At 47.7% G+C, this 26,377-nt stretch overlaps 1 protein-coding gene across 3 annotated transcripts in view; it reads left to right on the plus strand.

The window, feature by feature from the left end:
• Nucleotides 1-1,729: 1,729 nt before the first annotated feature.
• Nucleotides 1,730-26,377, plus strand: part of LOC140715178 (slit homolog 1 protein-like) — a 322,282-nt gene continuing 297,634 nt past the window's right edge. For 2 of the 3 annotated variants that reach the window (XM_073026998.1, XM_073026997.1), the window contains exons 1-5: nt 1,730-1,809; nt 2,320-2,526; nt 10,150-10,221; nt 13,640-13,711; nt 20,548-20,619. In XM_073026998.1, the coding sequence (XP_072883099.1) occupies nt 1,778-1,809; nt 2,320-2,526; nt 10,150-10,221; nt 13,640-13,711; nt 20,548-20,619 (455 nt within the window). In that variant the 5' untranslated portion in view covers nt 1,730-1,777. The remainder of the gene's footprint in view (nt 1,810-2,319; nt 2,527-10,149; nt 10,222-13,639; nt 13,712-20,547; nt 20,620-26,377) is intronic. The other variant, XM_073026996.1, reaches the window with a different exon arrangement.

The raw sequence follows: 26,377 nt of genomic DNA on the forward strand, positions 1-26,377 counted from the left end.
AGAACTTGAGGCCGTAGGTTAGAGGTGAAAGGTGACATGTTTAGGGGAACCTGAGGGGCAATTTTTCACAGAGGGTGGTGAGAGTGTGGAATGAGTTGCCAGCAGGAACAGTAGATTTGGGTTCAATTGCAACATTTAAGAGGTGTCTGCATGGATGGGAGGGCTATGGTCCAGGTGTGGATCAATGGCGCTAAGCAGAATAACAATGTGGATGGACTAGATGGGCTGAAGGGCCTGTTTTTGTGCCACAGTGCTCTATGACTCTAGTCTCTGTTTCCACTGCCCTCTGGGGGTGGGGTGGGGGGAAAGGATTCCAGAGACCTGGAAAATTCAGGGAGACAAGCATTTCACCTTATCTGTGTATTATGTCGATAACCCCTTATTTCTACACAGTGACTCCTCAGTCTAGAATTATCCCACCAGAGGAAATATCCTGTCTGTGACCACCCAGTCAAGGCCTGGTCAAAACCAGCCTCCCCTCCATGGCTGGTCTACACTTCTTGCTGCCTCAGTAAAGCAGCCAGCACTATCAAAGACCCCCCTCCTGTCCCGGACATCTCCCTATTCCCCTCTCCCCTCGGACAGGAGCAAAAAGAACAGCTTCCACCCCGCTGATATAACACTACTGAATGCTCATGCAATAGAACGGACTCTCGACCTCACATTTCACCTGGCCCTATCTATACCCCTCAATTTATACGCCCAGTCTCCAGCACTCCAAGGAGTAAAGGCCCAGCCTATCTGACCTCGCCCTATAATCCTGGCATCATTCCTGTAAATCTTGTCTGTACTCTTTCCAGTTTAATTAAATCCTTCCTACTCATTGGGACAAGGTTGACCGACCCTGGTGCAGGTTTTCGACTTGAATTAATTTTCCTTCACGCATGCTGCTCGACCCGCTGAGTTCCTCCAGCAGCTTGTTAAATATTGCAAGTCTTTTTTTTCTCTCCGCTCGTTTTGCATCACAGCGATGTTCCGTGTTCCCGCTGCGCCCAGCAGACACACAAACAACACACACACACACACACACACACGGGCACAACTTTCCGGGAGTGCTCAGACAGGGACAGACCCCTCGCCTACTTTCCCTACACCACCCCCCAACCCCGCACCAACCTCACCCAAACCGAGCGTGGCCGCAGCGGACTCCCTCACGCTCATATTCCCAGCCCCGGTGAAACGTGAACTGTCCAGTAATTAGTAATCTTGGGAATTATGATTCCACGCAATATTCTTCCGACAGTAACGGGAACGTCGTCTGGCAGACTTTCCGAGGAGTGGGTCTCTGTTTCTCTCGGCAACACAACAGATGATGAACAAGAGATTAAAAAAACACCTTCTGATAAACAATTCTTCTTTCGCGTATAGTGTGTACACAGTGTTCCGGTGCACCAGGCTCAATCTCACACACTCAGACACACATATATAGAAACACGGATACAAATACACACGCATAAATACACAAAAACACACATACAAGTACACACGCACATAAGTACAGAAATACATGCACACATTCACACGGAGGAAGACAGACACACACATACACATATATACATTCACACAGAGACAGGCACACACACAGACACACGCACGTTTACACACACACTCACACAGAGACACACGCACGTTTACACAGATAGGCACACACACACACACACACACTCACACAGAGACACGCACGTTTACACACACAGGCACACACACACACTCACACAGAGACACACGCACGTTTACACAGACAGGCACACACACACACAAAAGCATTCACAGACACATGCACACACGCTCGGACCACGGAGCGGGCAGGTTGTGCTGACTGCTCGTCCTTACTGTAACCTGCTGTTCGTGTGGGTGTGCAGGGAGGGAGGGGTGTGATTGGCAGTCGCTGCCCCGCGTTAGATGAGTCGGGGTTGTGTGTTCGGTGGGCGGGGTCGCCTCTGCTATTTGTGGTCACGTTGATGGATGTGTGTGACGCTTTTATTGTACAGGCCGTCAGATGCAGCTCGTAACCCAGTGTATGTGTGTGTGTGTTTGCAAGAGACAGTGAGGCTGCGAGATTCACCACTGGGGCCAGTCTCAGCCGTGAAGATCACGGGATCCCGGATAGCAGCGAGCCGGCCTCCCCTTCTATTGTGTTATCGAGGGCGTGTGACCCTCCTGCGCTGGGTGCGAAGTGGGTGCAAGTAGCTGGGACTGGATTGCGCCTCTTCACTATGATCTGACGGAGGCTAAAGGACCTCTTTCCCCTCTCATCTCTCTCTCTCTCCCTCTCTATCTCTATCTCCCACTCTCTCTCTCTCTGTACCCCCACCCTAGCCACACGCACACATCCCTCGCAGACACCATGGACAGAAGCCGGGAGTTGCCCAAGATCATCAGGACTGGGATCCTGCTGCTGGTCGCCTGCGGGATTGGGACAAGAGCCTGTCCGGCTCTCTGCAGCTGCGTGGGCACAAGCGTGGACTGCCACGGGCTGGGACTCAGGACCATCCCCAAGAACATCCCCAGAAACGCAGAGAGACTGTGAGTATGGAAAACCGCCTTCCCTTCAGACCCGGGGACTAGACGTGGGGAGGAGGGGGGCCGGGTAGGAATGGGGTGTACATCCTTTGTAAGTGATCGGATCACAAACTTCACAACCTCCCCGCCGCCGTTCAAAAATAATCTAGTGCCGGATGGTACTGTATGTTTCAAAGGCTGAAAGGGTGAGCAAGAGATGGGAGGGGGGGAAGTAGTATTCATGTGTCCCTTCTCCTCCTGTCCTCCCCCCCCCCCAGTTCCTCTGCGGACCCGCTGAACACCCGGAATGCAGAGCCGACAGAGCGCTTCACTGTCCGAGGTGCCGCTGTTCACAATAAGACTCAGCCCGCTGCCTCGGGTTCAAGGTTCCACACCGCTATTTCCATCCGTAGATAACCCCGAGCCAGTCACTAAATCAGTCAGTTTGGGATCTCACTTTGCGAGAGAGAGAAACTGGACGCCTTTCAAAAGGGGATCCCGTTGCCCGGTCCTTTGAAGTTAGGGAATGCCTCAACTGAGAGAAAATAAAACACTGTTTTTATAGGCGTGTTTCCTAGCGGGATGGCTTGTGTGTGTGTGTGTGTGGAGCGGAGTGTTCACCGAAGGAGTTCTCCCCACTCCCCCACCGCCCCAAGACAATCCCACCCTAACAGACATCCAAGCAGCCTGTGGTAACGTGGGGTGGGGAGGGTGCTGGGGTCCTGTCTTTGGAATATCGCCTTGACTGCCCGCGTGTCGTTGGGCTAACGCTTAGGGAATCGCCCCTCCCCACGGTTAATCCATCAAAATTCAGGATCAAGGGTCGTGTTTCATTCCAATGCACAAAAAATTTGCTGGAGGAACTCAACGGGTTGGGCAGCATCGATAGAGGGGAATAAACATTGACGTTTCGGGCTGAAACCCTTCATCAAGACTAGAAAGAAAGTCAGGAGGGAGCTGGAGGGGGAGGAGCTGGATGATTGAGGGGAAGAGGGAGATGGAGGAGCTGAGGCAGAGTGAGTTCCTGTGGAGGAAAGAATCGTCCCGGGACTCGTCGCAGGTTTTTGGAACAACCTCCCCACTGCCTTGCCTCAGATCCTGTAGTTGTCTTCGTTAATTCATCGTTGATTATGATACTTCCGGATCATTTCCCTTGTAACATGCATTTCAGATCATTAAAAACCTTCCTTTGTCTTTGGCTCATGGGGACCAGGACGAGACCATTCATCTTAAGCATCTGCCCGCGTCTACTATCCAGTTGGTTTGGGCCTTTGTTAGCAGCCCCGCGGACTACCCCTGGCTCCATCTCTCTGCGTGGAACTCTGTCCACGCTCTCCTGGTGCAGGAGGAATGTCAATTTACAGGCTGCCTCTTTCTCCCCCTCTCCCCACCCACGGTCATTATTCAGCCGCCTTTCATCTACCGAGTGTCCACTCGATGTTTGACTGTGAGGACAGTCACGGACTGGCGTTCACTGAGAAGCACCCACAGCCTAGCCTCTTCCTCTCTCTCACTCACGCACACAATTTCATTCAAACATTGTCTTTTTCTCTCTCTCTCTCTCACTCACTCACTCACACACAAATTTTACAGACACTCGCTGAATCAAGCGCTTTTTTACACACACGCGCACCGATTCTTATAGACACGGGGTCATGCAATCTCGCGCACACATCTTACACACAAATCTCGCACACTCACACGCAGACTGTCACACACATTCTCATCCTCTCGCTCCTGCAGTTACCCGCTCTCCCACGGTCACCCTCACCCCAGTCCTCCTCTCATTTCCACCCCCACTCGCACACGGGAAGGAGCTCACTGCTTTAGAAGCCCTCCAGACCACAGGAATCCCGCAGTCGCGACCGCAGACATCAGCTCCAGCAGCCTAGGGCTCAGGGGTTCCAGAGTACGTGGGTCTGCGGCCAGCCTGAGGTCACGACACGCCAACCCCAGACCTCGGTGGAACTCGCAGACCTCTCTCGGGATACCCACCCCGGTTGGCAGCGGGCTCCCAGGACACGGAGGGCAGTGGAACTTTTCATTATTGCCCTGATATTGCTGCTTTCAACGTCCGCAAATATCATTTCAGATCCCCCGATTCGCTCCCACCGGTAAGCCACTCGGGGCTCTGTTATTCTCCATGTAAACACCCAAACATTTTAATTGCATTCTAGCCTATAACTCGTTTCCAGAAGTCTGTTACTGTATCCATTAAACCCCGTAAACCCCGGGTTTGACCCCAACCTGTAACTTATTCCTTGTTCCCGGGGTTATATTTTTTTAACCCTTACCCACAACTACTCAAGATATTTTATTTAACTTCCAGCCTCCAACTTCCTTCCTGTTATATGATGCTTTCTATATAACCCTATTCCAAACTCCTCATATGAATTCCAGTTGGTAACTCACAGCCAGGGATCTGTTTTTCTATATATAAACCCCTGAACTACTGGATCAGATACAAGCCTGCAGCCCAATCCCAGGGATCTGTTATTCTACAAATAAGCCTGGGCACTCTTGGATCAGATTGCAAAGTCTAAATCACCCCAGGGATCTGTTATTCTATATATAGACCACCAGAAGCTCTGGATTAGATCCCAGTCCGTAACTCATTCCTGGGGGATCTATTATTCTATCTGTTAATCCCCCTAAACCCTTGGATTAGATTCCGGTTGGTAATTTAGTCAAAGGGATCTATTATTCCTCAAATAAAACCCCTGAATCTTTGGATTAGATCCCAGTCTGTAACCCATTCTTGGGATCTGCTTTTATATATTATGCACCAGGAGCTCTTAAATAGATTCCAACCTCCAACTAACTCGGGGCTACATTTTCCTCTATGATATTCTATTTATTTAGCTGCACCGCCCCCCAACCAATCCCCCAGATTTAACCCTAGCCTAATTATGGGACAATTTACAATGACCAACTAATCTACCAGCCAGTAGGTGGACTGCGGGAGGAAACTGGAGCACCCGGAGGAAACCCACGCGGTCACGGGGAGAGCGTACAAACCCCTTACAGGCAGTGGCGGGAATCGAACCCAGGTTGCCTCTACTGTAGAGCGTTATGCTAACCACTATGCTACCGTGCTGCCCGATATGGACACCCCAAGCCTGTTATTCTATTAGAGACCCCATGAACCCTTGAATTAGTTTCCAGTCTGTAACTCACTGGCAAGCATTTACGTACAATCCTTTCCTGAGTCCATCATGTGGTTTCACTCTATAACCCACTCCCAGGTATTTCTCATTCTCCATATAACCCCGTTCCCAAACTCCTCGTGTGATTAGATCTCAGCCTATAACTCATTCCTAGGGATCTGTTATTCAAGGATCAAGCATCAGCGATCAACTTGATTTGATATATCATATACGTTTACAGGTTTTAGAAATTTGCTGTGATGTGTTGGTGCGACGCGCAATGATGAAAGCAACATTCAACAATTATAAAGAATAAATAATTATATATAAAAGGATAATAAAGTTAGAGGTTAAAGGATGGATATGGAAAAATATACATAAATTAATGTATTTACAAATAAACACATGTATTTACAAAGTAAACAGCATTATAAAAAGTGGTTTGAGTGCCAACAGAGCAGTGACAGGGGGAATCGATAGCAGGGGGTTGAGGGTTAACTAGAATGGTTGATCAGATTAACTGCCTGGGGAGAAAAAGTTTAAAATGGTGTGAACATTTTGTTTCAATTGGAAAAAGCTCTCTCCTGAACCCCAAAACTCTTGGATTAGATCCTGGCTTGTGACTAACTTCCAGGGATCTGTTATTCTATATGGAAACCCCCTGAATTTTTGGATTAAGGCCAAGCCTGTTGCTAACTCCCAGGGATCTATTACACCATTAATGTTTGTAATTCTATACGTAAACATCATGCAATCCACAAACTGGGTTCCAGCCTAGAGGCCATTCCCAGTTATGTTATCCCATGTACAAATCCTCTCACATCCCCTACGGAGACTCCTCATGGTGCTCCAGCAGCCTGAGAGTGTTTTTATAGGAAGCTGCACGATGCCGTGTGTGATTCTGCCTCAGTACTGTGCTCTCTGTTAGTGCCCCTCGTGTAGGGGTGAAATTGCGTTGCCCTTGTTCTCTCTGGGATTTACTTTCCTGTCACTGCAGCCCTGCTCAATTTATCCTCATTGGGCGTGCTCCCTAATCCAGGCGGCATCCTGGTAAACCTCCTCTGCACCGGACTTGGCACAGCAGAGTTCCTCCCGAATGAATTCTCCATGGACTGACATGTTGATGAGCTGGTGTGCGGGGGCTGCCCAAACATATCTCTCACATCCATAATGCGGGGAGGGTTGTAGATGCATTTCCTTCCACAAGATGAATGCATTGAATGCTGAGGGTGGAGGAAGGAAGGGCTACAGGACTCGTGTGGTCAATGATCAGGGTGTCTTTTTCTGATCCATTGCTGAGTGTGTGTGTGTTGTGTGGACATGCACATGTCTGTTTATGTATTTATGTGTAAGTGTGTGTGTGCATCTATTATGTGGACACGCACATGTCTATGTATGTATTTGTGTGTGTGTGTACGTGTGTTGTGCGGACACACACATCTCCGTCTATGTATTTGTGTGTAAGTGTGTGCACGTGTGTATGTCTGTTGTGTGGACACTCACATGTCTCTGTATATTTTGAATGGGGTGTGTGTTATAACATAGAGCTCTGCAGCACAATACAGGCCTTTCAGCCCACAATGATGTGTTGATTCGTTAACCTATCCTAAGATCAATCAATCACATAGCCCTCCATTTTTCTTTCACCCGTTAGTCTATCTAAGAATCTCTTAAAGGTCCCGAAAAGTATCTACCTCTACCACTAGCCCGGCGGTGTTTTCCATGCACCTGTCACTCTCTGTGTAAAAATCCTGCCTCTCACATCCCCTCTGTACTTCGCTTCAAACACTTTAAGGCCCCCCTCATATGAGCCATTTCTACGGTGGGATTAAAGTCTCAATCTATGCCTCTTATTATTTTGTACATCTCCATCAAGTCACTTCTCATCCTCCTTCGCTCCAAAGAGAAAATCCCTAGCTTGCTCAACCTATCTTCATAAGCATACTCGCTAATCCAGACAGCATCCTGGTAAATCTACACTACACTCTCTCCAAAGTCTTTAATATCCTTCCTGTAATGAGGTGAGTATTGGGAGTACATTCTTGCTTCTGTGTGTGTATGTCTCTCTCTCTCTCTCTCTCTCTCTCTCTCGCCTTTCAATGTTCAAGAGGTTTCAATGTGAAACCTGTGCATGTGTGTGTGTGTGTGTGTGTGTGTGTGTTTGCGCCTGTACGTGTATGTGTCTCTGTGTGTTTGCGCCTGTACATGTGTGTGGTTTGTATCTCTTTTTCTTTGTGTATACATGTCTTTGTATCTTTACATACACGTGTGTGGGTCTATTCTGATAGGCTTGCCTTTATTGTTACTGATAGTCCCAAGGTTGAGGTGATGCACCAATATATGAGGTCATGTTCACTGTACAGGGCAGAGAGAGTGACTCAGGTTTAATATCACTGGCGTATCTTGTGAAATTTGTTCTTTTGCAGCAGCTGTACCTTGCAATACATAATAAAAACCTAGAAATTACTATAAAATACTATATATATATAAAAAATTAAATTATATAAGTAATACAAAAAGCAAAATATAGATTGAGGTTTCATGGGTTCATTGTCCATTCAGAAATCTGATGGAGTGGGGAAGAAGATGTTCCTGAGCTCTTCAGTCTCCTGTACCTTCTCCTTGATGGTAGCAATGAGAAGAGGGTATGTCCTGAGTGAGGGGTTCCTTAATGACGGATCCCGCCTGCTTAAGGCATCGCCTTTTGAAGGTATCCTCAGCGGTGGGGATGCCAGTGCCCTTAATGGAGTTGGCTGAGTTTACAACTTCCTGCAGCTGAATTGTGACAGCTCTCAGCTGGGAGAAAGTCTGCCTGCAAGCTGGATGTAAAGACTCTTAAATGACTATTCAAGCTAGCAAGGAGAGGTCTGTCATCTCTTTCCCAAATATCTGTTTCTGCATACAAACCCCACATCTTCTCGGTTTGATTCTAGATTGTAACTGAATCCTGATGGGATCATGCTGTGTATTACTTTGACCAATGTAGGGGGACCATAGCCTCAATGGGGAGAAAGGGCATTACAATTTGTTTCTTACAGGCACTGAGAAAGGTATTCATTGTATAGAGAATCAGTATATTCAACAAAGGACAGATAAATTTGGTAAATTGGTTTATTATTTTCAAATGTAATGAGTTACAGTGAAAAAGTTGGTTTTGCATGCCATCCATACAGATCATTTCATTACAACATTGCACGGAGGTAGTACAAGGGAAAGCAATACAGGAATGAAGAATCAAGACTCTTTATTCTGTCCTGATGAAGGGTCTTGGCCCAAAACATTGACTCTTTATTCTTCTCTATCGATGCTACTTGACCTGTGGAGTTCTCCAGAATTTTGTGTGTGCTACTGTGGATTTCCATCTGCAGGATCTCTTGTGCTTACAGATTAATCTGCATTTGGTTTCTGCAAGCATTGACAATACCACATCGTGGTACAGGGACAGTGTCAGGCACAAGTATTTACACTTTCCTACCGCTCATCAACCCTTTCCTCTCTTCATCCGCACCTCCACTGCTCATGTTTTCTGACCTTCTGATGGTGGTATTTGATATTGCTTGAATAATTGTGGCAGAATTTGGGCTGGGTGCACACCGACACACCTGCAGTATAATAATATACTGAAATATTATAATACTTCATACTGGATTTAGCTTAGATATGGTACTGACTGCTGCAGAGGAAAAGTTCTTATCTTGCTGGGTATAAAGAAAGCATAGCAGTTAATATAATGCTGTACAATGCCAGTGATTGCACGTGTGGTTGAATCCCCACTGGTACCTATGGAGAGTTTGTACTTTCTCTCCAAGACCCTGTGGGTTTCCTCTGGGTGCTCCGGTTTCCTCCCACATTCCGAAGGTAGACAGGTTAGGGTTAGTAAATTGTGGACTTGCTAGAAGCATGCAGGCTGCCCCAGCACACCCTTGGACTCTTGTTCATATTTGATGTAAATGCTGCATTTCATTGTATGTTTTGATGTACATATGACAAATAAATCTAAACTAATCTCACAAAGTGATACATCCCTACCTTTCTCAACTATTCCCTCAGACATTAGGCTCTATAATGAGACAACCTATAGCTGGAGAAGTGATGGGCCCCTCTTCTTAGACTGTTTGTGGTAACTTACTTTTTATTCTTTCTACTTCTCTTCTAATATTTATATATTAGTGCATTTGGTAATGCTATGGACACTGTAATTCCTTTGGGATCAATAACGTATCTATCTATCTATCTGTCTATCGACATATTAACATTTCTTTTTGCATTGCTTCCTGCCACATCCCAACAACACGCAGGTTAACTGGCCACTGTAAGATGCCCCCAGTGTGTGAGTGAATGAGGGGTAGAATCTGAGGGGGGTGGAATAGATGGGATCGATGGTCAGTATGAGCTTGATGTGTCGAAGGGCATGTTTCTGCACAGTATTTCCCCAGGACCTGGGAATGGACTGCGAGCCGCGGATGGAGTTTAACAGTCCTTCATCTTTTTCACTTCACAGGGAGCTGAATGGGAATAACATCACTCGGATCAGCAAGAGTGACTTCACGGGACTCAGACACGTCCGCGTGTTGTGAGTATCACAGGCAGCAGCTTAAGCAAAAGACCACAAACATTCCCTATGCTTGAACAAAACGCACGATCAAAGGATTTGAAGGCACGGCCACACGAGCAGAAAGACTGGAATTATAGGTTTAGAAATTCTCTGTAAAATTCCACTGCAGGGGGCTTTACTTGTTTACTAATGAATTAAAACCCATAATTGTACACACTGGGTAGTCACGTGGAATGGGCTATGGTTCAGAGCACAGACACAGTTAGGCTGGCAAGGACAGTGTGTGACAGATGGACAAGCCAGCGTCAACAAGTTGGGAAACATCTTGCATCATAAACAATGGGACAGTGTAGAGGGAGCTTCACTCTGTATCTAACCCGTGCTGTCCCTGTCCTGGGAGTGTGTGATGGGACGGTGTAGAGGGAGATTCACTCTGTATCTAACCCGTGCTGTCCCTGTCCTGGGAGTGTGTGATGGGACGGTGTAGAGGGAGATTCACTCTGTATCTAACCCGTGCTGTCCCTGTCCTGGGAGTGTGTGATGGGACGGTGTAGAGGGAGATTCACTCTGTATCTAACCCGTGCTGTCCCTGTCCCGGGAGCGTGTGATGGGACAGTGTAGAGGGAGATTCACTCTGTATCTAACCCTTGCTGTCCCTGTCCCGGGAGCGTGTGATGGGACAGTGTAGAGGGAGCTTCACTCTGTATCTAACCCGTGCTGTCCCTGTCCCGGGAGCGTGTGATGGGACAGTGTAGAGGGAGATTCACTCTGTATCTAACCCTTGCTGTCCCTGTCCCGGGAGCGTGTGATGGGACAGTGTAGAGGGAGCTTCACTCTGTATCTAACCCGTGCTGTCCCTGTCCCGGGAGCGTGTGATGGGACAGTGTAGAGGGAGCTTCACTCTGTATCTAACCCGTGCTGTCCCTGTCCCGGGAGCGTGTGATGGGACAGTGTAGAGGGAGCTTCACTCTGTATCTAACCCGTGCTGTCCCTGTCCTGGGAGCGTGTGATGGGACAGTGTAGAGGGAGCTTCACTCTGTATCTAACCCATGCTGTCCCTGTCCTGGGAGCGTGTGATGGGACAGTGTAGAGGGAGCTTCACCCTGTATCTAACCCGTGCTGTCCCTGTCCTGGGAGTGTGTGATGGGACAGTGTAGAGGGAGCTTCACTCTGTATCTAACCCGTGCTGTCCCTGTCCTGGGAGTGTGTGATGGGACAGTGTAGAGGGACCTTCACTCTGTATCTAACCCATGTTGATTGATTTCCTTTGTCGAATGCCTGCTGTGTTCCCACACTAGGGTTGAGGGATGCAGAGAGTCAGGGTGGTGAAGAATCCATTGTATTTGTCAGGGTATTGAGTATGGAAAGATGAGATGTTTTCCTGCCGTTGCCCAGGATGTTGGTGAAGCTGCACCCCAGAGTATTGTGTACAGTTTTGGTCACCTTGTTATGGGAAGGACATCATTAAGCTGGAAAGAGTGTGCAGAGAATGTTTATGAGATGGCTGCCAGGAGGCTTGAGTTTTAGGGAGAAGTTGGGCAGCCCAAGTCTTTATTCCTTGGGACATTGGAGACTGAGGGGTGATCTTACAGAGGCGAATAAAGTTATGAAGGGGCATAGAGCATGTCTTTTTCCCAGGGAAAGGAAACATAGAGAGGGGCGCAGGTTTAAGGTAAGAGGGGGAAGATTTAAAGGAGACTTGAGGGGAAACTTCTTCACCCAGAGATGGTCAGGGTTTGGTGCCTGAAACATTTGATCCAGGTACTGTACATTGACAATATTTAAAGGATGCTTAGGCAGGTGCATGAATAGGAAAGGTTTAGATAGACATGGGCCAAAAATGGGCAACTGGGGCTACTGTAGATGGAATTCTTCGTCGGCATGGATGAGTTGGACTGAAGCTAACCTGCAGGACTCTGTGTAGACTACAGTCCATAAACTATTTTCTAAACGGGGGAAAATTCAGAACATGGAGGTGTGAAGGGTCTAGCAAGCCCTTGTGCAGGATTTAAAGCAAGCATGCAGGTACAGCAGGCAGTGAAGAAAGCTAATGGCATGCTGGCTTTTATAACAAGAGGAATTGAGTATAGGAGTAAAGAGGTCCTTCTGCAGCTGTACAGGGCCCTGGTGAGACCCCACCTGGAGTATTGTGTGCAGTTTTGGTCTCCAAATTTGAGGAAGGACATTCTTGCTATTGAGGGAGTGCAGCGTAGGTTCACAAGGTTAATTCCCGGAATGGCGGAACTGTCATATGTTGAAAGATTGGAGCGACTGGGCTTGTATACACTGGAATTTAGAAGGATGAGAGGGGATCTGATTGAAACATATAAGATTATTTAGGAATTGGAATCGCTGGAGGCAGGAAGCATGTTCCCGCTGATGGGTGAGTCCAGAACCAGAGGCCGCAGTTTAAGAATAAGGGGTAGGCCATTTAGAACAGAGATGGGGAAAAACTTTTTCACCCAGAGAGTGGTGGATATGTGGAATGCTCTGCCCCAGAAGGCAGTGGAGGCCAATTCTCTGGATGCATTCAAGAGAGAGTTAGATAGAGCTCTTATAGATAGCGGGGTCAAGGGATATGGGGAGAGGGCAGGAACGGGGTACTGATTGTGTATGATCAGCCATGATCACAGTGAATGGCGGTGCTGGCTAGAAGGGCCAAATGGCCCACTCCTGCACCTACTGTCTATTGTCTATTGTCTATTTCCTAAAGATTAACATGTAGTTTGAGTCAGTGGCGAGGAAGGCAAATGCAATATTAGCATTCATTCGAGAGGACTAGAGTAAAAAGCAAAGATGTAATCTGAAGCTTTATAAGGCATTGGTCCGACTTAACTTGGAGTATTGTGAGCAGAATTGGCCCCGTATCTAAGAGAGGATGTGCTGGCATTGAGGTGGGTCCAGATGAGGTTCACAAGAATGATCCTGGGAACGAAAGGGTTAACATATGAAGAGCATTTGATAGCACAGGACCTGTACTGGCTGGAATTAAGAATAACGAGGAGAGATCTCATTGAAACCTTTTGAATGCTGAAAGGCCGAGACAGAGTTGACATGGAGAGGTTGCTTCCTATAGTAGGGGAGTCCATGACCAGAGGGCACAGCCTCAGAATATAGGGTCGTCCATTTAGAACAGAGATGAGAAGCAATTTCTTTAGCCAGAGGTTGGTGAAAATCATTGCCCCAAATGGCTGTGGAGTCAAGTAATTGGGTATATTTAAAGCAAAAGTTAATAGGTTCTTGATTAGAAAGGGTTTCAAAGATTACCAGGAGAAGGTACAAGAACGGGGTTGAGAGGGTTAATAAATCAACCATGGTGGAATGGCAGATGTGACTCGAAGGGCCAAATGGCCTTGTACTGCTCCTATGTCTTATGGTCTTCTGGTCCATGACTCTGCATTGACCCTGATGTTCATGTTCCCTCCCTCCCTGCCAGGCAACTCATGGAGAACCACATCAGTTCAATCGAGCGTGGTGCTTTTGAGGACATGAAGGAGCTGGAAAGATTGTAAGTGCGAGGTTTATTTATGTTCGTAGCTTATGGTAACTTGATGTCTTCACAGTACACTACTGCCTCAACACAGCAAATTTCACGTTGTATTAGTCAGTGAAAACAAACCTGACTTTTATTCTAAACCTACACCCCATAAATCTGTTAGTATCGAGAGAGCCATCAGTCTGCGGAATACACTCAGAGACTGACCTTGCACGGCCCTCTTCGAGGAAGAATGCTCTCTACTCAGGATTCTGAACATCCCCCAAGGTCAGGGAAACAAGGGAATGCGAGAGGATAGGAGCAGAGTTAGGCCATTCAGCTCCTCAAATTTGCCCTGCTATTCAGTACAATCGTGGCGGATCGGTGCTATCCTTAACTCCTTCTGTGCCATTTCTCCGTACCCCACCCCCGTTCTTTGATCTGTCAGGTATTTGTCCACCTGCACTTCAATATCATCCAGAATCCTCCACTCACCGGGGCCGAGAGTTTCCACACTCTCCACAGAAGAGTTTCCTACATAACTGAGTTTTAAATGACCGGCCCTTTTGAAACACCAATTCTTCATCAATTAAAATGTTCTACATATTAATGAGATCACCTCTCATTCTTCTAAACATCAACGAGTGCAGGCCTAGTGTCCTTAATCTCTACTCACAATGCCAGGAATCGATATACTGCAGAGTGATCTTGCATCCTTGGGTATGGAGACCAGATTTTTATACAATATTCCTGAGGCCATCTCCCCAGGGCACGGTATAATTGAAGCAATCATTTCTGGGCTTGTTCCCAAATCCTGCTGCATTAGAGACCAATGTGCTCTTGGAATTGCCTGCTTCCTCTGCATGTTAACCGTCAGTGATTCATGAACAAGGACACCCAGGGCAAGTTTCTTCAGAAACTGGTGTAGCCTCACAACAATTGATGTGTTCAGGGGTGATAGGATGAAGTGACGGGGTTGGCCCTTGCATGAGAATTAATCATTTTATCCTGGTCATTACTACCAGGACTAGGACAGCACGGGTTAGATACAGAGTGACGCTCCCTCTACACTGTCCCATCACACACTCCCAGGACAGGGACAGCACGGGTTAGATACAGAGTGAAGCTCCCTCTACACTGTCCCATCACACACTCCCAGGACAGGGACAACACGGGTTAGATACAGAGTGAAGCTCCCTCTACACTGTCCCATCACACACTCCCAGGACAGGGACAGCACGGGTTAGATACAGAGTGAAGCTCCCTCTACACTGTCCCATCACAGACTCCCAGGACAGGGACAGCACAGGTTAGATACAGAGTGAAACTCCCACCCACTGTCCCATCACACACTCCCAGGACAGGGACAGCACGGGTTAGATACAGAGTGAAGCTCCCTCTACACTGTCACATCACAGACTCCCAGGACAGGGACAGCACGGGTTAGATACAGAGTGAAGCTCCCTCTACAGTGTCCCATCACACACTCCCAGGACAGGGACAGCACAGGTTAGATACAGAGTGAATCTCCCTCTACTCTGTCCCATCACAGACTCCCAGGACAGGGACAGCACGGGTTAGATACAGAGTGAATCTCCCTCTACTCTGTCCCATCACACACTCCCAGGGCAGGGACAGCACGGGTTAGATACAGAGTGAAGCTCCCTCTACACTGTCCCATCACACACTCCCAGGACAGGGACAGCACGGGTTAGATACAGAGTGAATCTCCCTCTACTCTGTCCCATCACACACTCCCAGGGCAGGGACAGCACGGGTTAGATACAGAGTGAAGCTCCCTCTACACTGTCCCATCACACACTCCCAGGACGGGGATAGCACGGGTTAGATACAGAGTGAAGCTCCCTCTACACTGTCCCATCACACACTCCCAGGACAGGGACAGCACGGGTTAGATACAGAGTGAAGCTCCCTCTACACTGTCCCATCACACACTCCCAGGACAGGGACAGCACGGGTTAGATACAGAGTGAAGCTCCCTCTACACTGTCCCATCACACACTCCCAGGACAGGGACAGCACGGGTTAGATACAGAGTGAAGCTCCCTCTACACTGTCCCATCACACACTCCCAGGACAGGGACAGCACGGGTTAGATACAGAGTGAAGCTCCCTCTACACTGTCCCATCACACACTCCCAGGACAGGGACAGCACGGATTAGATACAGAGTGAAGCTCCCTCTACACTGTTCCATCACACACTCCCAGGACAGGGACAGCACGGGTTAGATACAGAGTGAAGCTCCCTCTACACTTTCCCATCACACACTCCCAGGGCAGGGACAGCACGGGTTAGATACAGAGTGAAGCTCCCTCTATACTGTCCCATCACACACTCCCAGGACAGGGACAGCACGGGTTAGATACAGAGTGAATCTCCCTCTACACTGTTCCATCACACACTCCCAGGACAGGGACAGCACGGGTTAGATACAGAGTGAAGCTCCCTCTACACTGTCCCATCACACACTCCCAGGACAGGGACAGCACGGGTTAGATACAGAGTGAAGCTCCCTCTACACTGTTCCATCACACACTCCCAGGACAGGGACAGCACGGGTTAGATACAGAGTGAAGCTCCCTCTACACTTTCCCATCACACACTCCCAGGGCAGGGACAGCACAGGTTAGATACAGAGTGAAGCTCCCTCTATACTGTCCCATCACACACTCCCAGGACAGGGACAGCACGGGTTAGATACAGAGTGAATCTCCCTCTACACTGTTCCATCACACACTCCCAGGACAGGGACAGCACGGGTTAGATACAGAGTGAATCTCCCTCTACACTGTCCCATCACACACTCCCAGGACAGGGACAGCACGGGTTAGATACAGAGTGAATCTCCCTCTACACTGTCCCATCACACACTCCCAGGACAGGGACAGCACGGGTTAGATACAGAGTGAAGCTCCCTCTACACTGTCCCATCACACACTCCCAGGACAGGGACAGCACGGATTAGATACAGAGTGAAGCTCCCTCTACACTGTCCCATCACACACTCCCAGGACAGGGACAGCACGGGTTAGATACAGAGTGAAGCTCCCTCTACACTGTCCCATCACACACTCCCAGGACAGGGACAGCACGGGTTAGATACAGAGTGAAGCTCCCTCTACACTGTCCCATCACACACTCCCAGGACAGGGACAGCACGGGTTAGATACAGAGTGAAGCTCCCTCTACACTGTCCCATCACACACTCCCAGGACAGGGACAGCACGGGTTAGATACAGAGTGAAGCTCCCTCTACACTGTCCCATCACACACTCCCAGGACAGGGACAGCACGGATTAGATACAGAGTGAAGCTCCCTCTACACTGTTCCATCACACACTCCCAGGACAGGGACAGCACGGGTTAGATACAGAGTGAAGCTCCCTCTACACTTTCCCATCACACACTCCCAGGGCAGGGACAGCACAGGTTAGATACAGAGTGAAGCTCCCTCTATACTGTCCCATCACACACTCCCAGGACAGGGACAGCACGGGTTAGATACAGAGTGAATCTCCCTCTACACTGTTCCATCACACACTCCCAGGACAGGGACAGCACGGGTTAGATACAGAGTGAATCTCCCTCTACACTGTCCCATCACACACTCCCAGGACAGGGACAGCACGGGTTAGATACAGAGTGAATCTCCCTCTACACTGTCCCATCACACACTCCCAGGACAGGGACAGCACGGGTTAGATACAGAGTGAAGCTCCCTCTACACTGTCCCATCACACACTCCCAGGACAGGGACAGCACGGATTAGATACAGAGTGAAGCTCCCTCTACACTGTCCCATCACACACTCCCAGGACAGGGACAGCACGGGTTAGATACAGAGTGAAGCTCCCTCTACACTGTCCCATCACACACTCCCAGGACAGGGACAGCACGGGTTAGATACGGAGTGAAGCTCCCTCTACACTGTCCCATCACACACTCCCAGGACAGGGACAGCACGGGTTAGATACAGAGTGAAGCTCCCTCTACACTGTCCCATCACACACTCCCAGGACAGGGACAGCACGGGTTAGATACAGAGTGAAGCTCCCTCTACACTGTCCCATCACACACTCCCAGGACAGGGACAGCACGGATTAGATACAGAGTGAAGCTCCCTCTACACTGTTCCATCACACACTCCCAGGACAGGGACAGCACGGGTTAGATACAGAGTGAAGCTCCCTCTACACTTTCCCATCACACACTCCCAGGGCAGGGACAGCACAGGTTAGATACAGAGTGAAGCTCCCTCTATACTGTCCCATCACACACTCCCAGGACAGGGACAGCACGGGTTAGATACAGAGTGAATCTCCCTCTACACTGTTCCATCACACACTCCCAGGACAGGGACAGCACGGGTTAGATACAGAGTGAATCTCCCTCTACACTGTCCCATCACACACTCCCAGGACAGGGACAGCACGGGTTAGATACAGACTAAAGTTTCCTTTTCTCCCTTGGTAAGGGCCTTCTGATTAGATTTTCAGAAGACCTTTGACAAAATGCCTTACAAGTGGCTGCTTAACAAATTAAGAATACATGGTATTACAGGTAAGATATTAGCATGGATAGACGATTGGCAGGAGGCAAATAGTGGGAATAAAGGAAGCCTATTCCTCTTGGCTGCCGGTCCCACAGGAGTTAGTGTTGGGACTGCTTTTTTTCATGTTAAGCGTCAATGATTTGGCTGATGGAATTGATGGCTTTCTGGCCGAGTTTGTGGATAATACAAAGAAAAGTGGAGGGGGAGGTAGTGTAGGGGGAACAGAGAATGCACAGATGGACTTGGACAGATTAGGAGAATGGGCAAGAAGTGGTAGATAGAATATACTGTAGAGAAGTGCATGGTAATGCACTTTAGTAGAAGGAATAAAGGCATGGACTATTTTCTAAATGGGGAGAAAATTAAAAAGCAAGGATGTAATGCTGAGGCTTTATAAGGCATTAGAGTGCACTTGGAGTATTATGAGCAGATTTGGACTTTGTCTAAAAATAGATGTGCTGGCATTGGGAGAAGTCCAGAGGAGATTCATGAGAATGATCCCAGGAACAAAAGGGCTAACCTGTGATGGTTTTGAGTCTGTATTTGCTGGAGTTTAGAAGAATGTGTGGGGATGTCATTGGAATCTATCAGGTATTGAAAGGTCTGGATACAGTGGATGTGGAGAGGATATTTCTTATAATGGGTGAGTCTAGGACCAGAGGGACATCTATTTAGAATGGGGAATTTCTTTAGCCAGAGGGTAAACTCGGCTATGGAGGCCAAGTCACTAAGTATACTTAAGTAGAGGATAGCAACTTCTTGATTAGTAAGGGCATCAAAGGTTATCGGGAGAAGGCAGGAGGATGGGGTTGAGAGCGATAATAAATCAGCCATGATGGAATTTCAGAGCAGACTCCATGCGCCAAATGGACTAATTCTGCTCCCGTGTCTGACACTGGAGAATCCCACAATCCCGGGGCAAGGACAGCACAGGTTAGATAGTGTTCATGTGTCCATGGATCAGCCAGAAATCTGATAGCAGAGGGTGAGAACCCATTCCTGAATCATCAAGTGTGGGCCTTCAGGGTCCTGTACATCGTCCCTGATGGTAAAAATGAGAAGAGGGCAGGTTCCCAATGGTGAGGATGCTTAGTGATAGATGCCGCCTTCTTGAGGCACTGCATTTCGAAAATATCCTTGACGGTGGAGACAGGCGGAGGTGGTTGATCCTGTGCACTGGGGCCTCCATGCCATACAGCGATGGAACTAGTCAGAATGCTTTCCAACGAACATCAGTAGAAAATTGCAAGTGCTTTTGGTGACATACTGAATTTTCTCAAACCTGTAATGAAGTAGACCTACTGGCATGCCTCTGTCATGAACATTGATTTCTCTGACTTTTTACAGTTTCTCTCCCCTCCACCTTTTTTTCCATTCCCCATTCTAGCTCCCCCCTTACCCCTTCTCTTCCCCTTACTTGGCCATGACCTCCCTCTGGCGCCCCTCCACCTTCCCTTTCTCCAATGGTGCACTCTCCTTTCCTATAAGATTCCTTCTTCTTCAGCCCTCTACCTCTTCCACCTATCAGCTCTCAGCTTCTCACTTCATCTTCCTTCCCTAACTACCCACCTTCTCCTTCACCTGGTCTCACCTATCACCTGACAGCTTGTACTCCTTCCCCTCCCCCCCCCCCCACCTTATTCTGGCTTCTACCCCCTTCCTCTCCAGTCCTGATGAAGTTCTCAGCCTGAAAAATCTATTGTTTATTTTCCCCCCGTAGATGCCACCCAACTTGCTGAGTTCCTTCAGCATTTTGTGTGCGTTGCTCTGAATTTCTAGCACCCGCAGAATCTCTTGTTGGAAAACGCTCACAGCCCACTGTTCCATGAACATAGTAGGTGCTTAAAGGATCGGGCATTGAATAGTAGAAGGTCTCTAACCAGCCATGGGCATCGGGTCCGGTGAACTAGACTCCAGTAAGATTCAGGGACAACACATGCGAGGTGCCGGAGGAACTCAGTAGGCCAGGCAGCATCTGTAGAGGGAAATGAACAAACTATGTTTTGGGTTGAGGCCCTTTATCAGAGATGGAACAGAAGGAGGAGGAAACCAGAATAAAAGGGTCGAGGGGAGGGGGAGGAGCACGAGCTGGCAGGTGGGAGGGGGAAGGTGGATGGGTGGGGAGTTGGAATGATCTGAGAAGCTGGGAGGTGATAGGGTTGAAGAAGATGGAATCCCAATAGCAAAGTGTTTGGAGCAGATGGGTTTGCAAAGCATTGGTGAGGTGGCTGTAATTATCCACAATCGCTCTTTGATGTTTTTTCCTGAACGCTTCCCTCTCTCTCCGATTCTAGACGCCTGAATCGTAACCAGCTGCATATCTTGCCAGAACTGCTCTTTCAGAAGAATCCCACTCTGCACAGACTGTGAGTAACAGCCCTCCTTGTTTATTCCATTGAATCTTGATAATGTGTGCTGGCATCAGTGCAGGATGCATCAGATGGTGATATAATGTTGTACGTTGATTGTCGTGTATAAACTCTCTCTCATTCTATGGCTCTGTACTCTCGGTATTAGTATCTGGTACAACACAGAAAGCAGAACACTGCAGCACAGAAAGGCCCTTCAGCCCACAATGTTGTGCTGACCCTTTAACCTTCTCCAAGATCAATCTAATCCTTCCACCCCCACATAACACTTCACTTTTCTTTCATCCCCACACCCCTCTAAGTCTCTTAAATGTCCCAGATGTATCAGCCTCTATCACTACCTCTGGGCAGTGTGTTCCACCTCTGACCTCTGACATCCTTCTTTACCTTCCTCCATGCACCTTAAAGTTATATTCAAAGTTCAAAGTAAAGTTACTACCAAATATGTATTCCATATACAACCTTGAAATTCACTTTCTTGCATTTTCTTCTGCTTTGTATTATCCATTTCTGCCCTGGTCTACAGGCTTCCTGCTATACATCAGCCTCAGTGTATCACAATTAATCACTCACATATAACACTCTGCTTAACACCCCATCCTCACTGTAAGACTATCTTTTCTAATGCACTATTTTAGGTGCCTCGCCGGTTAGCTCCCTCAATGCACCAATCTCTGTCTCATTTGCAATGAAATTATCGTCTTCCCCGTGGTATCTTTCATTGTTGAATTAACAGCCTAATATGTTTTTCATTATAACCTATAGACCTGTCTCATTCAGTGAAGACGCTGTTGTGTTAACAGCCAAGTGTGAATCCTATAATTAGACAGACTAGTACCCTCCTCTTCCTCTCATCAAGTGTTCCCCAAGGCTACAATGTACACAGGGCCTGTCACAAAGGATTCTTTGGAATTATATATACCAATTCGTGGCTGCTCAATTATTTGGAATGTTACGGAAGGAATAGTTGGCTGGCAGCTGATTACAGGAGTTCAAAAGTGTTTGATCAATGAAGGAACCTGAAGTTCAGGGAAATGCACTGTGATGTGTTGCTAGCATGAGAAAGATGGGCCAAATGGCCCCTTTTGGGACTATTTTAGTGAGATCAGAGAATTGTACTGCGTAACAAACAATCGTATGCGTAAATGGTCCTTATATTCAGGCAGCGCAGAAGCATAGTGGTTAGTGCTACAGTTTACAATGCCAGCTGTAAGATCAGGGTGCAGTTTTGCACATTCTACCCCTCTGGGTACTCCAGGTTCCTCCCTCGTTCCAGATGTGTACAGGTTAGGGTTAGTAAGCTGTGGGCATGCTCTGTTGGTACTAGAAGTGTGGTGACCCTCCCAATACAATCCGCGGACTGTGTTGGTCTTTGATGCAAATGACGTATTTCAGCAGACGCAGACTGGGAGACCATTTCGCTGAAAACCTACGCTCTGTCCGCCAGAGAAAGCAGGATTTCCCAGTGGCCACACATTTTAATTCCACGTCCCATTCCCATTCTGATATGTCTATCCATGGCCTCCTCTACTGTCAAGATGAAACCACACTCAGGTTGGAGGAACAACATCTTATATTCCATTTGGGTAGCCTCCAACCTGATGGCATGAACAATGACTTCTCTAACTTCCATTAATGCCACCCTCCCCTTCTTACCCCATCCCTTATTTATCTATCTATCTATTTGTTATTTTTTCCCTCTTTTTTTTCTCTCTCTGTCCCTCTCACAATCACTCCTTGCCTGTTCTCCACCTCCCTCTGGTGCTCCCCTCCTCCTTTCTTTCTCCCTAGGCCTCCCATCCCATGATCCTTTCCCTTCTCTAGCTCTGTATCCCTTTTGCCAATTACCTTTCCGGCTCTCAGCTTCACCCCACCCCCTCCGGTCTTCTCCTATCATTTCGGATTTTCCCCTCCCGCTTTCAAATCTCTTACCTTCTCTTCTTTCAGTTAATCCTGACGAAGGGTCTCGGCCCAAAACGTCGACAGCGCTTCTCCCTGTAGATGCTGCCTGGCCTGCTGTGTTCCACCAGCATTTTGAGTGTGTTGTTGTTTGAATTTCCAGCATCTGCAGATTTCCTCGTGTTTGCATATTTCAGTGTATGCTTTCATGCGCATGTGACAAATAAGGCTAATCTTTTAAAGATTCTGCAGATGCTGGAAATCTGGAGCAGCACGCACAATATGTTGGAGGAACTCAGCAGGTCAGGCACCACCGATGGAGAGGATCATCCCCCCCCCCCTCCCCGAGCCCTGATGAAGGGTCTCAGCCCAAAACTTCGACTATTTCTTGCCCTCCATGGATGCTGCCTGACCTGCTGAGTTCCTCCAGCATTTTCTGTGTGTCGCAGCAACCAAGCAATCTGCTGGGGGAACTCAGTGAGTTGAGATCTAGATCTAGGCCTCATATGGAGCCAGTGATCATTAATGGAGAATGTGTGGAGCAGGTTAAGACCTACAAGTATCTGGGAGTACAGTTAGACGAGAAGCTAGACTGGACTGCCAACACAGATGCCTTGTGCAGGAAGGCACAGAGTCGACTGTACTTCCTTAGAAGGTTGGCGTCATTCAATGTCTGTAGTGAGATGCTGAAGATGTTCTATAGGTCAGTTGTGGAGAGCGCCCTCTTCTTCGTGGTGGCGTGTTGGGGAGGAAGCATTAAGAAGAGAGACGCCTCACGTCTTAATAAGCTGGTAAGGAAGGCGGGCTCTGTCATGGGCAAAGTACTGGAGAGTTTAACATCGGTAGCTGAGCGAAGGGCGCTGAGTAGGCTACGGTCAATTATGGAAAACTCTGAACATCCTCTACATAGCACCATCCAGAGACAGAGAAGCAGTTTCAGCGACAGGTTACTATCGATGCAATGCTCCTCAGACAGGATGAAGAGGTCAATACTCCCCAATGCCATTAGGCTTTACAATTCAACCGCCAGGACTTAAGAACTTTTTAAAAGCTATTATTAATGCTTTTTGAGATAGTGATTTAGAATCATATCATATTTTTTACTGAGTTAAGTATTGTATGTAATTAGTTTTGCTACAACAAGTGTATGGGACATTGGAAAAAAAGTTGAATTTCCCCATGGGGATGAATAAAGTATCTATCTATCTATCTATCTAGCAGTGGTGGTGTGGAGTGATGAGGGAGGGGCGGGGAAGAGAAGCTTCAATGATTTGAACAATTTGAGGTGAAACCTTGCATCAAGACCCGAAGATTTAGTCGTAGTGTTAGTGTCACATGGCAACAGAAGAGGCCCTTTGGCCCATTGTATCCATTCTGGCCACCCAATATTGATGTCAAACTGTAGCTAGAGGAGAAAATGTACACACAACGTGGCTGCACAGTCTCCTATGTGTTTCAGTTTACCCCCTGGGCCTGGTGCCAAGACCCTGTGAGGCTGAGAACGTTTATGCAAGCGTTTAGGGTGGCACGGCAGTGACAGTTTACAGCACCAGATGTAAGATCGTGGTTCAGTTTCTGCTGTCTGTCTGTAAGGAGTTTCTACATTCTCCTCGTGACAGCCCAACACTGTCAGGTATGGGGGGGTGGGGGGGGGGGGTGGGGTTGCGCAGCTACTGCACAAGACCGAAAGAAACTACAGAGGGTTGTAAATTTAGTCGGCTCCATCTTGGGTACTAGCCTGCAAAGTACCCAGGACATCTTCAGGGAGCAGTATCTCAGTAAGACAGCGTCCATTATTAAGGGCCCCCAGCACCCAGGGCATTCCCTTTTCTCACTGTAGGAGGTACAGAAGCCTGAAGACTCACACTCAGCGATTCAGGAACTGCTTCTTCCCCTCTGCCATCCGATTCCTAAATGGACATTGACCCCGTGAACACTACCTCACTTTTGTAATATATATTATTTCTGTTTTTTTGCATGATTTTTAACCTATTCAATATATGTATACTGTAATCGATTTATTGTTTTTTTTTAAATTTCTTCTATATTATGTATTGCATTGAACTGCTGCTGCTAAGTTAACAAATTTCACGACACCTGCTGGTGATAGTAAACCTGATTCTGATTCTGATTCTGACCATGTGGATTTCCACCAGGAGCCCTGATCTTTTTCTCCCACATTACAAAGACTTCAAGGTTATGTCAGTACCAGAAGCATGGCGACACTCCCAATATAATCCTCAGACCGTGTTGGTTGTTGACGCAAATAATGCATTTCACAGAATACTTTAATGTTTCTATCTACTTATAACAAATTAGTCTAATCTTTAATCTTTATCTTGTGTCTTTATATAGGGTACTATGGTAGTGTAGTGCTTAATGCAACACTATTACAGCTAGCGGTGTCAGAGTTCAGAGTTCAATTCTGGAGTCCTCTGTAAGGAGTTTATACGTGTGTGTGTGTGTGTGTGTGTGTGTGTGTGTGTGTGTGTGTGTGTGTGTGTGTGTGTGTGTGTGTGTGTGTGTGTGTGAGAGTGTGTGTGTGTGTGTGTGTGTGTGTGTGTGTGTGTGTGTGTGTGTGTGTTCCTGCTGCTCTGGTTTCCTCCCACAGTCCAAAAATGTACAGGTCAGTAGGTTAATTGGTCATTGTAAATTGTCTCGTGATGAGGCTAGGGTTCCATCGGTGGATTGCTGGGCAGCATGGTTTGTTGAGTTGGAAGGGTCTGTTCCATGCTTTATCTCTAAATAGAATAACTTAGATGCGTATATAGGCTGTCGTGGACTCCGATGGGCAGGTCTCCAGGAGCTATGACACTTGGGACTCGGAGTTAAGAAGTTTACTCTTTTTACTGTGGTGAGATGGGTCTGGGAGCTGTCTGCCTGTCCTCAGTGATCTCGGCCAGTGCTTCATGAGGTTCAACTAAGCCTGGGGTGAGTGTAGGGGTCAGTGTTTCAAACAGCCGTCCACCATATCATACAGTCCCTGATTCACACAGCTTGAAGCATGCCCTTCAGACCAACTGGTCCAAGATTCCCATCTCAGCTGGTTCCATATTCCTTGAAACATTTCCTATCCATGTCACAGTCTGAGAATCTTTTAAATGTTGCTAATATACCTGCCTCAACTACTTTCTCTGTCTGGGTGGAAAATTCTGCCACTCATGTTTCTCTTCACACCTTGAACACTCGGGAAAAGACCATGCATGGACGCTATCTATGTCCATTGTTATTTTATATACCTTTTACACCTCAAAAACATCATACTCCTACACTCCAGTGAAAAGAGTTCCAACCTACTCAACCTCTTTCCGTAACTCAGTCCCTGGAGTCCCCTCTGCATTCTCTTCAGCTTAAAATGACATCTTTCCTACAGCACGGTGACCAAAACCCAATGCAATATTACAAATGTGGCTTTACCATTGTCTGCAACATGACGTCCCTACTTCTCGACCATGCCTTGCCAAAGTCTGCGTGCCTGAGGAGAACCAGAAGTTTGATCTGGGATGAGAGCTTCCCAAGCAGGAGGTGAGGGAATGGTTGCTTTACAAGGCATTGGTCAGCCTGCACTTGGAGTATTGTCAGCAACTTTGGGTCACTTATCTATGAAAAGATGTTTGGGTCCAGAGGAGGTTTGTGAGAATGAGCCTGGGAATGGAAGGGTTAACGTATGAGCAGCATTTTGTGGTCATGGCTTTGTACTCACTGGGGTTTCGAAGAACGAGGGGTAAATCTCATTGAAGCCCATCAGATATTAAAATACTCTGAGGCACAGCCTCAGAACAGGAGGATGTTCCTTTAGAGCAGAGATGAGGAGGAATTTCTTTAGGCTGAGGGTGGAATTCATTGCCACAGTTGG

This window comes from Hemitrygon akajei, chromosome 23 (assembly GCF_048418815.1).
Source record: "Hemitrygon akajei chromosome 23, sHemAka1.3, whole genome shotgun sequence".
Lineage (NCBI taxonomy): Eukaryota > Metazoa > Chordata > Chondrichthyes > Myliobatiformes > Dasyatidae > Hemitrygon > Hemitrygon akajei.